This window comes from Lepidochelys olivacea (genome assembly GCF_965140295.1).
Source record: "Lepidochelys olivacea isolate rLepOli2 genome assembly, chromosome: 10".
Classification (NCBI taxonomy): Eukaryota; Metazoa; Chordata; order Testudines; family Cheloniidae; genus Lepidochelys; species Lepidochelys olivacea.
Genome location: NC_140420.1, coordinates 35377335 through 35395653, shown reverse-complemented (window position 1 = coordinate 35395653; position 18319 = coordinate 35377335). Strand labels below are relative to the sequence as shown.

Here is an 18319-nt window from a genome sequence, read left to right as displayed (position 1 = left end):
TTACCCCTCACCCCACGCGTGGCTGGTATCAGGAAAGATCCCTGCTAGCCAAACGTGAACAGCTCAGCGCCAATGCCCCACCCCCACCCCCCACCGCGTGGCTAACTGCAGGGAGGATATCTTTTCAGCCGCAGGCAAACAGCCCAGTAGGAATGGCCACCTCTGAATGTCCCCTTAATTAAATTCCCCTATTTCAACCAGGTTACCATGAATGATATCACTCTCCTCAGGATAACACAGAGAGATAAAGAACGGATGTTGCTTGAATGCCAAAAAACACCGGGACCGTACGCTGCCAGGCTTTCTCATGCAATGATACCAGATTACTTGCTACTAGCATGGCATGGTAAAATGTCCTACCATGGAGGATGGAATAAGGCTGCTCTTCCCAGAAACCTTCTGCAAAGGCTTTTAGAGTACCTCCAGGAGAGCTTCATGGAGATGTCCCTGGAGGATTTCCGCTCCATCCCCAGACATGTTAACAGCCTTTCCAGTAGCTGCACTGGCCACAAATGCATCCCAAGTCCTCATGGCTACTTAATCATTAAAAAACGCTTGCTTTTATAACATGTATTATATTTAAAAAGGTACACTCACCAGAGTGTACTCACTCCCTTCTCTGGCTTGGTTGGGTTGGGAAGGTATTTCAGGGTGATAAAAAGATCCTGGCTGTCGGGGAGAACGGTGTGCTGTGTGCTCTCCTCAAGCTCGTTCTCCCCCTCCTCATCTTCCCCAGCCACAGAATCCTCAGGCAGGGCAGAGAGTACCCCTCATTGGAGTCCACGGGCAGGGGTGGGGTAGTGGTGGCGGCCCCCGCTAGAATTGCATGCAGCTCAGCGTAGAAGCAGCATGTCTGGGGCTCTGTCCCGGAGCATCCGTTTGATTCTTTGGTTTTCTGGGATGCTTGTCTGAGCTCCTATAAGTTTCACGCAGCACCGTGTTGCGTCCCTGCTGTAGCCTGTGTCCCTCATGGCCTCGGAGATTTTTTGAAATGTTTTCATAGAATCATAGAATATCAGGCTTGGAAGGGACCTCAGGAGGTCATCTAGTCCAACCCCCTGCTCAAAGCAGGACCAATCCCCAACTAAATCATCCCAGCCAGGACTTTCTCAAGCCTGAGCTTAAAAACTTCTATGGAAAGAGATTCCACCACCTCCCTAGGTAATGCATTCCAGTGTTTCACCACCCTTCTGGTGAAAAAGTTTTTCCTAATATTCAACCTAAACCTCCCCCACTGCAACTTGGGACCATTACTCCTCGTTCTGCTACCACTGAGAACAGTCTAGATCCATCTTCTTTGGAACCCCCTTTCAGGTAGTTGCAGGCTGCTATCAAATCCCCCCTCATTCTTCTCTTCCACAGACTAAACAATCCCAGTTCCCTCAGCCTCTCCTCATAAGTCATGTGTTCCAGTCCCTTAATCATTTTTGTTACCCTCCGCTGGATGTTTTCCAGTTTTTCCACATCCTTCTTGTCGTGTGGGGCCCAAAACTGGACACAGTACTCCAGATGAGGCCTCACCAATGTCAAATAGAGGGGAACGATCATGTCCCTCGATCTGCTGGCAATGCCCCTACTTATACATCCCAAAATGCTATTGGCCTTCTTGGCAACAACAACTGTTGACTCATATCCAGCTTCTCGTCCACTGTAACCCCTAGGTCCTTTTCTGCAGAACCGCTGGCTAGCCATTCGGTCCTTAGTCTGTAGCGGTGCATGGGATTCTTCTGTCCTAAGTGCAGGACTCTGCACTTGTCCTTGTTGAACCTCATCAGATTTTTTTTGGCCCAATCCTCTAATTTGTCTAGGGCCCTCTGTATCCTGTCCCTACCCTCCAGCGTATCTACCTCTCCTCCCAGTTTAGTGTCATCTGCAAACTTGCTGAGGGTGCAATCCACACCATCCTCCAGATCATTAATGAAGATATTGAACAAAACCGGCCCGAGGACAGACCCCTGGGGCACTCCACTTGATACCAGCTGCCAACTAGACATGGAGCCATTGATCACTACCCGTTGAGCCAACAATCTAGCCAGCTTTCTGTCCACCTTATAGTCCATTCATCCAGCCCATACTTCTTTAACTTGCTGACAAGAATACTGTGGGAGCCCGTGTCAAAAGCTTTGCTAAAGTCAAGGAACAACACGTCCACTGCTTTCCCTCATCCACAGAGCCAGTTATCTCATCATAGAAGGCAATTAGATTAGTCAGGCATGACTTGCCCTTGGTGAATCCATGCTGACTGTTCCTGATCACTTTCCTCTCCTCTAAGTGCTTCAGAATTGATTCCTTGAGGACCTGCTCCATGATTTTTCCAGGGACTGAGGTGAGGCTGACTGGCCTGTAGTTCCCTGGATCCTCCTTCTTCCCTTTTTTAAAGATGGGCCCTACATTAGCCTTTTTCCAGTCATCCGGGACCTCCCCCGATCGAATGAGTTTTGAAAGATAATGTCCAATGGCTCTGCAATCACATCCGCCAACTCCTTTAGCACTCTCGAATGCAGTGCATCCGGCCCCATGGACTTGTGCTTGTCCAGCTTTTCTAAATAGTCCCGAACCACTTCTTTCTCCAGAGAGGGCTGGTCACCTCCTCCCCATGCTGTGCTGCCCAGTGCAGTAGTCTGGGAGCTGACCTTGTTCGTGAAGACAGAGGCAAAAAAAGCATTAAGTACATTAGCTTTTTCCACATCCTCTGTCACTAGGTTGCCTCCCTCATTCAGTAAGGGCCCCACACTTTCCTTGACTTTCTTCTTGTTGCTAACATACCTGAAGAAACCCTTCTTGTTACTCTTAACATCTCTTGCTAGCTGCAACTCCAGGTGTGATTTGGCCTTCCTGATTTCACTCCTGCATGCCCGAGCAATATTTTTATACTCCCCTCATTGGGGAGGAGTACAGAAATCGATTCTAAGAGCCCATTAAGTTGAGAAAAATGGCTTCATTGTGTGGACGGGTGCAGGGTTACTTCGATTTAATGCTGCTAAATCCAACAAACTCATAGTGTAGACCAGGCATAAGAGAAGAAGGGATGAAAATTAGAGTGGAAAAAGAAATAATGAAAAGCAAACTACAGAACACACACAAATAAGCCCAAAAGGATCTTTCTTCAAAGGATAAAAGGAACCATTAAGCCAATTAAAAATGAAAGTGGATACCATGTGTGGGGGAATAAAGAATGAACATCGTTAAACAGTTACTTTGCTTTTGTCTTTTCTGAGGAGATGGGAAGAAATATAACAAAATCAGGGATCAGATTCTCAGAGGGGAGCCAGGCAGGGTACTGATAATAGGATGGGTTATACAAAGTTTAGCTGTTCTTAAAGCAGCAGTTCTGGGTTGCATGCCCACATGAGCTGTACAGGAGCCAAGAGGGGAAATGGGCGAACCTTCACAGCAACAGACACTAAGTTAAAGTGCATTAGAGAGGTCTTGGAGGGACTGGACAGCAGACAGATAACTCCAAAGGCAAGAGTCAAACCAAGAAACTACAGAGCAGTGAGTTTACTGTATAGTATTGGGGAAAGCTTAGAAGCTGTGGCAAGGGCTGGAGGGAGAACCCCTGGAAAAGTAATTTGCTAGAGGATAGTTAGTGTGGATTCAGGCATGGTAGGTGTGACAGTCTATACTCTTATTTTCACCTTTTTTCCAAGACTATGATAAATTTTGCATAAAGTATACCTTAAGAGGTATCATTTGAAAACCCAATCTGCTGAACATTATTGTCTGATAAAATGTGTGTCAACACTGTCCGTAAAGTTTTAAGATTCTACTGTATAACATTGCTGAATATGTTCCAAATTTAGAAAAACAGCTTCCAACCATTTCCCCAGAGAAAAAAGGCTAGCCACCACCTCAGCCAGGTGTCAACATAATCAAATAGACTATCACAGACGATCACATAGTCAAACAGCTATTATTTGTCAGGAAGAAGGGTGTGGGTGAGAAATGTACATATTGGCAAAGAAACAGCTGGGGGTTTCCATTCCCCAGACCTCCTGTCACCTGAAGCCCAGTTAGAGAGGATCCTCAAAGAGAAGAGAAAGATATAAGAATAGAGAACACACAACACAAATTACATTTCTCCTCCCTTTCTTTCTGCTCACAACATCAACAGCACCTGAAAGAACACAACTGGGGGAGGGGTCCTAGCTGGGAGGCTTCCCTCTAGTAAAGACTACTGTCAGAGTTCCCTCCCCACTCTGAACTCTAGGGTACAGATGTGGGGACCTGCATGAAAAACCCCCTAAGCTTATTTCTACCAGCTTAGTTTAAAACTTCCCCAAAGCACAAATTCTTTACCCTTGGAGGATATGCTGCCTCCACCAAGTGATTTAACAAAGAATCAGGGAAAGGACCACTTGGAGTTTCTATTCCCCCAAAATATCCCCCCAAGCCCTTAAACCCCCTTTCCTGGGGAGGCTTGAGAATAATATCCTAACCAATTGGTTACAAAGTGATCACAGACCCAAACCCTTGGGTCTTAGGACAATAGAGAAATCAGTCAGGTTCTTAAAAGAAGGTTTTTATTTAAAAAATGGTAAAAATCACTTCTGTAAAATCAGGATGGAAAATAACTTTACAGGGTAACAAAAGATTCAGAAACACAGCAGAACTTCCTCTAGGCTTAGTTTCAAAGTTACAAAAAAACAGGAATAAACCTCCCTCCAGCAAAGGAAAAATTCACAAGCAAAACAAAAGATAATCTAACACGCCTTGCCTGGCTTTTACTTACAATTTTTGTAATATGAGAAACTTTTAGGATGGTTTATAGGAGAAGGAGTTTTCTGACCTGATGTTTCTCTACTTCCCAAGAGAACACACAAAACAGAGCCTTCCACACCACCAAGATTTGAAAGTATCTTCTTTCCCCATTGGTCCTTTTGGTCAGGTGCCAACCAGGTTATTTGAGCTTCTTAACCCCTTACAGGTAAGGAGGAATTCTAGGCTACCCTTAGCTGTATGGTTATGACAACTGCAAAAAGCAGGTGGTGAGAAAAACCTTTGCTTTTAATTCATTTAGCTTTCTAAGTTAGATATTAGTTTGCATTTTATTTTTTAATTTCTTTGTAACCAATTCTGACTTTTTTATCTCATTACTTGTAATCACTTAAAATCTATCTATCGATAGTTAATAAACTTTGTTTTATTGTCTTATCTAAACCAATGTGTTTGGATTGAAGTGTGGGGGAACCTCCACTTGAGATGACCTATCCGAGAGGGTTTGTGCATATCATTATCTGATAATAAAATGATGGACTTTCTATGAGTTTGTATTGTCCAGAAGGAGAGAGCTAGGCAGTACAAAATGCATGTTTCTGGGGACAAGTCTGGGACCGGGAGTTTGCTGATGTTGCTCTGCAATATAATTCAGGAGTGGCTGGCCAGAAGAGCTCTTATAATTCAGCTGGGAATGGTTTTGAATGCTGGAGGTTATCTGTGAGCAGGCCAGGAGTGGTGGCTCCCACAGCGTAGCAGTGTAAAAAGCACCCCAGATTGGAGAATTGAGGTGACACAGCTGTCCATCAGTCCAGACTGTAGCCTGAGTAATGTCACAGGAGGTAATGCTTAACTAACTGCTGCAGTTCTGAGAACGTAATGCTGTCACGGTGAATAAGGGATATTCAGAGGCTGGAGAATACTTAGAATTTCAAAAGGCGGTGGATGGGTTTTGAAAAGAGGATTTGCTGATGCTACTGAAGTCTGAGTCGCAGCAAATGGCAAGGAATGCTGCAATCAGATTCCAAAGGATTTGCATTGTTTTATAGGATTGGGGTGCGGAAGGCAAATGCAGCTCAATCCCCAGGTGAGAAAGTTACAATTGAGACCCTCTAGTTCAAGTAAAAGCCTAAATGGTTGAAGACAGGAAATTTGCAGTTCTAGCACCAGACCTGCCTCTGCACCCAACACCTTCCCTCTCTCCACCTGTGGGCTGGAGCCCCTCACTGATCCCCAGAGAAAGCCATCCCTCTGTTCTGCTGGGTGTATGATCTCCATTAGTATGGTATTTAGCTGTAGATCATGCACCCCCCCTGCCAGCCTCTACTGGGAAACAGAATGTAATTGCAAGCAGGCAGATCACAACTGATTGCTCGAGCAATACACAGGACCCAGAGGGACTGGATAGAGGAATAAGAGACACACTGGGTGCATCCAACCTCTTCAGTCTATATCACATGACTTGTTGATTGACCTGAGTGGGCCTGCACTCTGGCAGTGACAGATGCTGGCTGCGGTCTCAGGCACAAGGAAGAAGGACTTCTACCCTGCTGTCTCATGGGTCTGTGGCCAGTATTTGTGGCATGGAGGAGGTCTGTGGAGCACGTGTGGCGGGAATTCACAGTCACTCGAGGGAGAGTGAAAGCGGGAGGTACAATGGGGTTTCCAGGCCATGCAAGGAGGAGGGGAAAAGAAGGTGGGCTCTTCAGCCCATCATGGGATGGTGGATGTAGGAGGGTGTCAGGACTGCATACTACAGGTAAGATATTTTATTTATTTGCATCAAAACCCTCCACCCCAAAGAAGGCCCTTCTAGGCAGTGCCTGTGTCACAGATTTATAAGAGGCGTTACAAACCACAACCCCTGAAATCAGCAGCATTTTCCCTTTCCCGCCCCAGCTACACTTCGTGCTAATCAACAGCATGGATCAGAACTCCCATCCCACCTGCACAGACTCAGTTCTGCTGCACTGCCCACTCAACAGGCCTGGAGGGTTACGGGGTTTAGGTTGTTCTGGACGTTGGTTGGGGGATGACTCCTTTCTGTCTGAAGGAAAAGGGAACGACACAGAAAGCACTTTGCCAGCTGCTGCCTCTGTGTTGTAAACTTTAGATTGTGAGCACTCAGTGACAGGAACTGTCCCATGCTATGGGTCTGGGCAGTGCCCAGCACAAAGGGGCTTTGATTTCAGCTGGAGCCTCTGGACACTATAATCATTTAAACAATATCAGCAAGTAGGTTACATCAAGAGCTCCCCTGATCATCTCAGTCATGGCAGCATGATTCAGGGGGAGAGGGGGCTTCTCCAGCAGGAAAGTCCCAGGCTGCTGGTAGCTTTCGAGCTCCTGCGCTATGAGATACTGTAGTCTTTGTAGTCACAGTGGGATAGCGGGACAAGTGGATGATCGAATCTTCGCTTACTATGGAGTGGGTGGCTGCTGCACTCTTCAAAATGTGGGTGTGTAGCCCATAGTAAATGTGAACATAGGGTACTGTGGGCAAGACAAAGGGGTCTCCAGCCTATACGTGGATGGCCGAAATCTCCATCAGCATCAGATCCCCTATGACACAAGGAGTTCATAAAAGCCTACCAACAGTTCATGAGAAGACAAGACAGCTTATTATTATTCGACCACAGCCACGGAAAAATCCTGAGCAGCCAAACCATACCAACAGTAAAACCACCAGGCCACACTGCTACACCTCCAAGCTCAGCATCACCCAACGCAAAAATTTGCTATCACACTGAATTTGGGGGGAAAAAATCAGCAAAGGTCTCTGAGCGCCCAAGCAGCAGAATCCACAACAGGACAAACACCATGCCACCCCCGTTAGCATTTCCTGAGTCAGAGTGGTAGAGGCCCTGGAAGTACTATGGGATGTCTGTGCCCCTTGTGGATCGTGAAGTCAAATGAAATACACCTGGGCCCATTCTGCACTGGTGTGGTCAATGTATTACTCAAGAAGAGCAACTGCCCAGGGGGCCTAGAGGATGTGTTAGTCCAGCCAACACTTGGAATGAGAAGATCCACAGACCCCAAACTATCTCTTTAGTTACCGCCTGACTGTAAATCTTTCCTTGCTAGACTAGGTCACTGAGAAGGTTGTGACAAACTACCACCAGCAGCATCTAACGGTCGCCAATATCCATTTGGCTGTGGCACAGATGCACAGACGGGTGGTCTCATAGCTCTGGAGGAGGATGGTGGACCCTGTTGAATCCCGTTGATGGAGCTGTCCCCCCAAAGATTCTGCTCGCCGCCAGACAGATTCCCAGAGCATCAGGACAGGCAGCTGCTTCTCCTCATCCACAGCCCACCTGCAGAATCCCACCAGGCTCAGCCCTATCAACTCTCCTGCTTAGCCTCTCTGTCCAACCACTAGGGCGCATTGCCAAGCTCAAATCAACTGCTGATATACTGATAGATATGGGGCACAGTGCCATCCACCCAGCTACACCAGATTGTTCCACAGTAATGGATCTGGGAAAAATCAGGGGTTTGGACTGGATTGCCCCATGGCTACTCCATTTACATGGCATATTACAACAGAGGTGGTTGCTGGCCCCACAAGACACTCCCATCCTCACCCCCCAAGAAGGGCAAGAAAAGAGAAGAGGAAGGGAAACAAGAGTCACATTTGTAACATATTAAGTTTTAATGTGAATCCTTCAAGGACTTAACCCCATCGTTCTTCCTTCATGTACATCAGTTCTCCAAGGGCTTATTGGCACTACGGTGAGAAGAGGGGTGAGTCTGCCACGTCTGAGAAGGGAAGTGCGGCCCCCTCTAGTAAAGTCGACATAAAGGAAGCATGGCCTCCACTCTGCAGCGTCAGGATCTGTGGCATACTCGCTGGGCCCCAAGGAGCTACAATAAGGCAGCGCTGTCAGAGGTAGTAGATCCTGGGCCAGGCAACGCGGCCAGAAGAGGCCTTCAGAGCTGGTAAGTGTTACTGTAGTCACAGCAGTCCCAGTCCACCAACTCGCTGCTGTGAAACCACAAACTGATCTCCCTCTGGGCCGTCTCCACAGAGTCACTGGCATGAACGACGTTCCTGCGGCCAAGAGAAACACGTGATAAGGCAGACAGGCAGCCTCAAGGGCAGAACCTGGATGCCCTTGCGGACATGGTCCTGCAGCCAAGACCCTTCCCCTTGCCTCTAGCCACCACAGATGGGCAATATGCCCATGTCATAGCCTTGATCACTTAAGTGTTACGTCAGTCCCCCCCAGCATCTCCCCACAGTTTCATTAGCTACCCCCCTGTGAGTACTCTCCCCTCACCCCGTGCCACTGGGATGGGGCAACCAGCCCTCTACAGTAATGCTGTCCATGGATGGGTCTACAGGAGGCTCAAGTCACAGACTGTCTCAGATGCCAGGGTGCTGCCAAGGAGGTTCAGGTCTGTGGGATTGCCAAGCATGGCACATGGGGGGAGGGATAGCTCAGTGGTTTGAGCATTGGCTTGCTAAATTGTGAGTTCAATCCTTGAGGGGGCCATTTAGGGATCTGAAGCAATAATTGGGGATTGGTCCTGCTTTGAGCAGGGGGTTGGACTAGATGACCTCCTGAGGTCCCTTCCAACCCTGATATTCTGTGATTGATTCTTGATTGATTCTATGACACTGCCCAGCACGGTGGAGCTAGTTGGCTGGCTGGCTCGGTGCGATTTGTACCTGCTGACATGGATGCTGAAATCTCCCCGGATCGTCCCAGGCTTGGCTTCAGCGGAGTCGGTATCTCCTACCATGGCCCTGGAAGTCCTAACCACATTGTAACCTTCCCACACCTGCAATACACACAGGCTCTGTGAGCTGAGACAGGGCAACCTGCACAGAAACTCCCATTGCACAACCACCCTGGGGAGACAGAACTCTGCTCCAGTGGCCAAACTGGGTCTCCCCTTCAGGACTGATCTCAGGGCCATTATGCAGGCTGACTGGGTCCTGCAGAAGTGTGGTGGGGGGATACTGGGGAAGGCTGGGGGTGCCTGGGATCATGTTGAGCTCCTCAGTCCCATCAGACTCCTCCTGTTCAGTGTGAAAGAAGCAGAGTGGGGCAGCCAGCCAGGCACAAGGCAGGGGAGGGTCACGCCAAGCTGAGCCACAGCGCAGAGTCCTGGGCCTACACTGGCAGCATTGGCCCTGTGAGCGCTGATTCTGTGGGGGAGGGGAGTAAAGCAGAGGACAGAGACAGAGTGATGTGCGGGGAGGAAAAAACGAACAGAGACCAAAACCAAAAGGGCTGAGCGAGTGTCAAAGCACCAAGGCCTGGGCCAGGGGGAGGGGCTGCACCTGGGACTGATGTCAGCACAGGCTCATCATCTTCTCCCCCCACCGTGATCGTAAGCCCCTCCGCAGGTCACTGGAGCAAGGGGGTTTCATGATGTTTGCACTAAAGTGTCACTCGGCTGGGGAGGGCACACGAGGCTGGTCACCCTCACTTTCCGATTCCCGCACTCACGCAGGGCAGGTGCTGGTTCCCAGCACAGCAAGGGAAGGGCCCAGTTCCACCCAATATATGGTCCCCTGTATTGCACCGGGTGGGGAGCCTTCTCCACTTGGACCTGGGCAGTGCTTAATTTGTAATGAAAGAGATGCTGGGGCTCAAGCAATTGTTTTACATTCATAACTGACACAGCAAGCCCAGAGGTGCCAGGGCTCTGAACTGCCAGGCCCAGAGGTGCCGGGGCTCGGCACAAATTAAGCACTGGATCTGGTGTTGAACAAAGTGACTTTAGAAACCAAAGCCCCAGAGAATATGGATTCCAGGACAGAATGTGTTGGAAGATTCCCTTTCCTTGAGAGAAATCAACGATGAAACTAAAGTTAATGTCCTAAATCTACATTCCCATTCCCATCCCCACCCATCACCTTTAAACCACCCCACCCTTCCCCCACACCCTTTGCCCCTAAACACACACGCACACACACACACAGCCTTACCATGGCAACCACTGGGCCTGAAGTCATGTAATGGATCAGTGCTGGGTAGAAGGGCTTCCTCCGCAGCTCATGGTAATGTTCTGCCAGGATCCCCTCATTGGCCTGGAAGAAAGGGGGGACCCCAAAGTGAGAAGCAAGCCCTGCGCCCAAGACAGGATCCAATGGGAAATCAATGCCCCCTCCCTATGGCTAGAAGAGAGAGTTCATTCAGCATTTCCTCTGCACCTTCCCTGTGCAGGGAGTGACTCTACCCAGATTTCTGGGAGAGCTGCAGAGGCAGGAGCCAGAGGACAAATTCAGTTCTTCCTTGGCTCATGGCATCAACCAAGGGGGTGTCTCCCCATTTACATTGCCCCGACCTCCATTTGTGAGGGGGTGTAGTGGGGACCTAGTGGTCAGTGGACAAAGGGTTACTGGACTGGACTCCCACCCCAGCAGAGTCTGGTTTAAATCACCAAGGAGATGAGCCTGGAGGACTCAGTCTAAGCACAGAAACAGCACACTAGTGGCAATTGGCTCTGGCTCAGAAAGCCTGGAACTGGAATAGCAGCGGGCAACGAGCCAGGATTTAGGGGCAATGACAGAGTTGGGGATTGCAGGATTGCAATAATGGAGGCCCGACGATGCAGTGGGAGATGTTGCGGGGGATGTGGGGGTGAGGCTCAAGCCTTCAATAGTAGAGTGTAGAGGGCCAGAGCCATCAGGGAAGGGAGGGCCAGAGCTGCAGGATGCGTCAGGAGACACACTTACACTCCAGACTGGACCAACAGGGGGTGCTGAGGGCCAGGTTCGAGCTGTGACTCTTGGGGAAGGTTAGACAGCTCCTGCCAGCATGGCCTGGCTCAGGCCAGCGTTGATAGTGCCTCACTTCCATCAACACACAAGCCCAGGCCATGTTTTAACATTCCCCGCCATCTAGCTGGTCTGTCCAGGTCTCCAGTCACCTGACCCCAGAACAGAGAACCAGGCTGTCCTCTGGGATGTGGCAAGCAGGTACCTGGAGCAGCTTCATGCCAACTAGCTTGAATCCACGCCTCTCAAAGCGCTTGATCACGTCACCGACCAGCCTCCTCTGCACTCCGTCAGGCTTCACCGCCACCAACGTCCGCTCCTGGATCCCAGGGATCCCTGATGGGCACCAAGAAAGGGAGAAGGGCAGGTTACAGCCCAGGTCACCCGTCCACAAACACAGCGAGACTGGGCACCATCCTTCTCCCAGGAGCTGCACAGGGAGCCCTGCAAGGACCCAACCTGAGCAGGGAGCAGGAATTATTGATTTCACACTGCAGCTGGTTTTGCTGCTCAGACCCGTGGTGCCGGCAGGAGGAGCCAGAAGTTCGGGGAGGATTCCCAACAATCCCAGCACTGCCTAGGTTTTGCTGCCTGGCCCCAGCTGGGAACTGCAGGGTGGGTAGGTTTTTCTCACAGGGAAAAGCCAGCCGGAACTACTGAGGGCTGCGATGCCTTGTATCCTGCAGCCACTGGACTAGCTGGAAGGGCCTGGCTCAGCCAGGGGACACGGGTGGGGGTCGGGGGTGGAGGCAGCTGGTGCTCAGTTCCTCTTTGCTGGTGACTCTCTGCTGGGTGGGGAGCATAGACCAGGCAGGAGAGAAGATTTCTGGATCTAATAGGACAGACCCATAATGCATTACAATTGGAGCTCCCCAGGCAAGAGCCAGGTGGGGAGAGGAGACATGTGCAGGAAGCCCCTGGGCCTACCAGGAGTTTGCAGGGTCTTCAGCCTGAGGAATGGTTTCTGCGCTCCCCCACTCCCTGCTCAGCTCAGCCCCTGCCCCACTGGGATGCTGCTGCAGAGGATGGCTGCTCTTAGCTGCTTTGGCTGAACTAGCAGTGGGCTGGGCTTGGGGCTGGAGCTGTGTCAAGGCCGCAGGGAGCTGGGAGAAACAATCCACTGTGCAAAGTGCTCCCGAGCCAGGCGGGGAAGCATGGAGCATCGCAGCCTGCAGCATCTGTGGGAAGAGCTAGCAAGCAGGAGCCACAGTGCCAGCCTCCAACACACAGCTGCAGACACCACCCCAGTCTCCTTCCCACCCAGATCACTGCCTGCCCATAGCCCGCCCCCACCCTCCAGTATTAATTCTTCACTTTCAGCTCTGCCATCCTGGTCCATTGCCTTGCCCCTACTCCACCAGTCTGGGCAGCCCAATTATTTCCTTCTCCCACTCCTGTCTCATAGGGGGCTTTTCACTCCCTGCTGCCGCTGCTGCATGGGGTGACCCGGCCATCCCAGCTCACCAAGCCAGCACCCTCCCTCTCTTCCCTGAGTCCTACAGTGTCAGGGAGGAGAGGAGCATATTAGTGATTTCCACCCCAGCTGCTTGAGACCTCCTGGCCCATGGGTCTGAGTGCTTGGGACAGGGCCTGGATGGAGTTGTGTGTATTGTACAGCAGGGAGCACACAGGCCGCACTAGCCATTCCCCAGAATATGAGAATACACCTTCCTGCAGGATTCCCCCCCCCCCCCATCTAGCAAGCAAAAGGGATCCCACCTCTCCCCTTTCAGACAGCTGAGGCTCAGCTATCTGCTAACTGGAACGAACCAAGCTGGAGGCCTCAGGGGACTCATCTGTTTCCAACCTCAGCCCCTTAGTATTAAGCAGACTCCCAAAGGTCAGGCCTGGGCTTAGCCAGCCCCATGGGGAAGGGACACAACTCTTTAGATCTCGCTCCAGCCCGCAATCTCTTCCCAGGTGCTGAAGGATGAGCAGCCCCTGGTCTTAGCAGCGGGAGACAGGACTCAGGAGCCTTTTGAGTGGGCTTGAACTCGGCTGGGTGTTCTCTCCAGCCACCTGCGAGGGGCTACACAAAATGTACGTGATTTGCATTAAGTTGTGGGGTCCCAACACACTTTACAGGCTGTATGCCAACAAAGGATCAGGTCAGCCACCCCGGGGCAACTCCTCTGAACTGGCAACACTAAACAATGGTCCAGGACAGGACAGGAAAACCCCACATGGACATAGCAGTGTAGCTCTGCCAGCACAACCCCATTGTGCAGATGTAGCCTGCCCCCCTGGAAGGGGTTTTTCCATGGGTGTAGGAACACCGCCTCCCCAGACAAAGTTAGCTCTGGCAACGGACACACTCTGCCCTCAACACAGCTGCATCTACACAGGGGGTAGGTCAGCATAGCTACATGGTTTATTCACGCTCTGACCGTCATAGCTCAGTCGATATCACTTGTAAAGGCAGACCAAGCTGGAGGCTCCTCTCATCTCCACTGGAAAGTAGAGGGAGAATTGATGGAGGCAGCAGCATGGTTCTGTGCTTTGACCATGGAATGGGGAACCAGGACACTGGGATATATCTGCCCTTCAGCCCCATTTGTTTGCCCCACATGTGGCTATAACCCACACAGGCAGAACTAAACTTGAGTGCAGGCTTAAACCCGGTCAGATTCATGGTGTGGACAGTCCTCAGGGACTCCAGTGCCACAGGGCTGGGTCAGACTAGATGGTCCCTTCTGGCCTTAGTCTCTGGATCTCAGCTGGATCCCATCCACACAGGCAGGACAAATGAGTCCCAGTAATCAGGGGTAACGTATGGTCAGTTCTACGGTGCAGCAAGGCCTATGTCAAGAGCTACACCTGGACTTCGGGCCTTGCACTTCGCATTATTTGATGCCCAATAGTTTGCCGAGCTGCAGCCATCGCTGGGTGTTGGACTGAAACTGCTTGGAGCCAGGCTAGCAGCCCACTGGTGACTGTAAGCAGAGGTTCCAGCCTAATGCAGCCTGCTTTCAGTAATCCAGGCCTGGCCTATGCTCGACCCCAAGGCAGTGGATTTTACTAAGACCAGACAGACGGACTGCAGGGGAGAACCCACTTTCCAAATGAAATACCTGGCCAGCTTGAATCTATCCCTCTTTTGCTAAGTTATGGGGGATTTCTGAAAGACCCCAAAGCTTTAAATCCCAGCTTAACTGGAAGGAACTAAAGTTCTCACTTCTCTCAAGCAGGGGCCTTTGCAGCAGGAGGGGAGAATACGGGGAAAAGATGAGTCGGCCCCACCGAGCCTGTCACCCATGGCTGCCCCTCAGCCCCATGTCAGACGCATCCCTAGCAATGGTGCAGGTGCCGCCAGCCCAGGCTGTGCTTGGGGTTGTGACACTGCTGAAGATGCTGGACCCAGTCTACCTGAGCCCTTACGCTGTTCCTAGCGCTAGAGCAGCTGAAAGAAAAAGGACGTGAATTTTCTAGAGCAGGCACTGCTGGACACGTGCCAAACGCAGAGGGGAGTCCAAGGATGGGGTAGCTTTCCCCTTTTGGCCAGCACCACCTCCTTCAAGACAACTTGGGAAGGGCTGATTGTATCGGAGCTCCACTGTCTTAAATACTGTACTTCCTCTTTCCTCCCAGAAGTTTGGAAAACATTCTGGTCTCCTGCTCAGACCAGGGCAAGGGGGGATCATGCTGCTGGGGCACCAGCAAAGGGGGATCAGGCTGGCTGGACTGAGCGTTCTTGGCCCAGGCACCAGAGGGAGACCCAGCAGCTTTCTCGCAGTGACAAAGGGACCAGCGCTCAGCATCGAAGCCCTCCCACCCCGCAGCGCCATTCCGAGCAACAACGTAGAAGTAAACAGCCCTGCCTTCTTTGTTCCAGGTTACAGTTTAAACCCACAATAAAACAGCGTGGGAGAAGAATCTCACCAGGGTGGCGTGTGCATTTTTCATTCTAGACGATTTCATTCCAGCCCTATTTATAACCAAGGCGGGGGGGCCCAGAGAACTGGTGGTGGAAAAGGGTCGTCCCGGTGCAAAGCAGCAGCAGGATCTGGCAGCCTCAGTCCCTGGAGCTTTAGCCAGCCCCCTCCCCCTGGCCAGCAGATGCCTGGAGGCTTGCAGCTCTGGGCAAGGGGCTCGCGGGGAGGGAGCAATTGCAGGCAGTGAGATCACAGAGCCAGCCAGCTGATGACCCAGCTGGGAAGCAGCAGAGGAAGCACATCCACGGGGGGACTGGAAACCAAAACAAACAAACTGGAAGGTGGGGGTGGTGTTCCCCAGGTGTATCTCACGTGGAGATATTGCGCTTACGAGACAAAGGCTAGGAGGGGGTCCCCCTCCCCCGGCCGGCAGCGATCAGAGCAGCGGGCGGCTTTGTTGTCAGTTTACAGACCTGCCCGCACAGTCCTCACGGCCCGCCGGGTGCAGAGGGCAAGTCCCCCCGCACGGCCGGGCTCGGGGCAGCTAGTCCACCCGGCCTCCGCCGGGCTTTGATGCTGCTCGGCGCTGGGAGTGCGATTTGTGAGCGGAGAAACACCCGGCGGGGGGGAGGAGATGGGAGCTGCAGACTGGGGCGGGGGAGGGGGGATGAGGGGTCCGGGAGAGCCCCCGGCGCCGCTGGGGGGGGGATCGGTCCCTAGCTCCGCACAGCTCGGACTCACCAGCGCTGTAGGGGCGCCTGGAGCCAGGCCCCAGGGAGCGGGCTGCTGGCGCCGCAGCCTCCGGCTTGAGGCGCTCCGGGCCCGGCGTGGAGCCGCACAGACTCCGCTGGCCCTGCAGGAGGCTCCTGGCCACGCAGCGCTGGAAGAAGCCCATGCTCGGACCCGGGCTGCCCGCTCCCCCTCCCAGCGGACCGGGACAGCAGGGCACAGCCCGGCCGCTGGGCTCTGCCTTCTCAGGCTGGAGTTTATAGTCCGGGCTTGTTGGGGGCCAGGGAAGGCCCCCCCCGCAGCACCACCCCAGTCCCGGTGAGGAACAAGGGAAGTGTCAGGTTTCCGTCCCACCCCTTAAAGCGGACGCGAGCCCCACAGGCGGCTGCACCGGCCCCAGGGCCGGCTGCTCTGTCCCTCCCTCCCACGTGCACCCTGCACCGGCCTCCGGGAGCCCAAAGCCGCTCCCCCGCCCATTGCATGGAGGGTACCAGCCACCCCAGGGGACACAGCGCTCAGCTCCTGCCCTTGGAGTGCTGCAAGGCCAGAGCAGAGCCTGCCCCGCTCCAGGCATTCAGCCCCGGGGGCCTCCCTCCCCTGGACTCCTGCTCAGCCTGGTCACCTCCCTCTTCCCAGCAGCTGTCACGGGTCTGTCCTCCCGCTGACCCCTGCAGCCAGAGGCCAAGCTGCTAGGTACAGCACAAGAATCTCCAGGAAGGGTTTAGGCTCCCCCTTAGAAAACTCAGGTGGAAGCCCAGCAAATCCAGTCTGGGGAGTTTGCCCCACGGTTAGAGACATGAGACAGGAGCCCTGAAATCTTCAGCCCTTACAAACCCCCTTGGGAAGGGAGGGCAACTCCTCAACCAATGCCCTGAGAGACCCGGTGCAGTTCATGGCTCATCCACCCCAGGCCAACATCAGCACTAGGCTCTCCCCTGGGCGGGAAGCTATGACCTCCCCCCACTTTCCAAGCCAAAGTAGGGCTGGAGCAGGAGGTGGCTCATGGCTGCCTGTGCACATAGCTCCAGCAGCAGAGAGCAGCCAGGCCCAAGGAGTGTTTCCAGGAGGGACTGTACAGAAGGAGTTGATACAACACAGCACCTGGATGAGACACTGCGGGGAGGGACGGCTGGTAAGTTATTCGGAGGAGAGGTGGGGACCATCTGCCATGGTGCCTGGAAAGGCTGTGGCCTTGACTAAATTCTTTGCCTGCACAACCCCCAGTCACACCTGGGGGAGTGTGGCCCCTCTGGCCTCCCTGGAGCCGTTACAATGGCAGCTGTACATCTGCTCCTGGGGACAAGGAAATGCAGCCACATGCCCCACCCCCTCAAAGCACAAGTGGCTCTGCTGGATTGTTCTCCGTGACTCCTGCTGTCCCTACTTACTTACCACTTCAGGCACACCTGTCCTGCGCCACAGTCCTGCCACTGGTGATGGGAGAGCCTTCACCTCAGCAGCTTCCTCTGGCACCTGGAGCAGCCTTCGCACGTGACTCGGGGAAGGTATCTTCCATTATCTGGCCCCCCTTTGGGTCAGAATTTGCATTGCCACATACAGGCTGAATTGGGTTACTTTGACTCTTGGCCTGGATCTAACCATTGTTGTGCACGTTTGGAAAGAGATTTTAAATTTTAGGCAGCGGCAGTACGAGCTCCTCTCTCCTGGCAGTGCCCATGCACCCCATTCTCACACACACACGTGATAGTTGTTAGTCACGTTACTGAACTCGCTCTTGGAAGGCACTCATACTACAGCAATGAGCAAAGCCTGAGAATAGACCAGAACACAGGATTACTGCTGCATCTTAGGCCTGACCTGGTGTTTCTCTGCCAGCCTCCCCCTACAGAGTCCCAACTATGCCAAAGTGTGTGGGGATTCAAAGATGTGAGAAGACATCCTGTGCAACTTCCCATGCAAGCGGCTGGAAATACAGATATCTGCATGATTCCTTCATCCCGGGAAACAAAAGAAAGACCCAAGCTAGGTAGAAGCCGAGTTGGAGGCCTTTCCTAATTAATAGACATTTAGTTGAGCAGGAATCTGGAAAACTGCTCTCACCCTGTAATAATGTTAGGGACAGGCTCACACTCCTGGGAATTCTCACTCATGAGGAGAGAGGCAACAAAACCAGAAGTTTGCATTAGAATATGAAAGGGGGGGGGGGAAGAGAAGCATTTCAAAACTGATGCTCCAAAGAATGTTTCAAATATCTTATTCAGAGTTTAATCTAAGCAGGCGAATCTGAACAGAGAATGGAGGA

At 52.3% G+C, this 18319-nt stretch overlaps 1 protein-coding gene across 1 annotated transcript; it reads right to left on the bottom strand.

The window, feature by feature from the left end:
- Positions 1-8350: 8350 nt before the first annotated feature.
- NME4 (NME/NM23 nucleoside diphosphate kinase 4) lies at positions 8351-16342 on the bottom strand. The gene is made up of 5 exons (XM_084642297.1): positions 16069-16342; positions 11661-11791; positions 10664-10765; positions 9395-9507; positions 8351-8773 (listed from the first exon to the last, which is right to left on the bottom strand). The coding sequence occupies exons 1-5, from the start codon at positions 16220-16222 to the stop codon at positions 8653-8655; spliced, it is 621 nt and encodes a 206-aa protein (XP_084498423.1). The 5' UTR covers positions 16223-16342; the 3' UTR covers positions 8351-8652.
- Positions 16343-18319: the final 1977 nt, after the last annotated feature.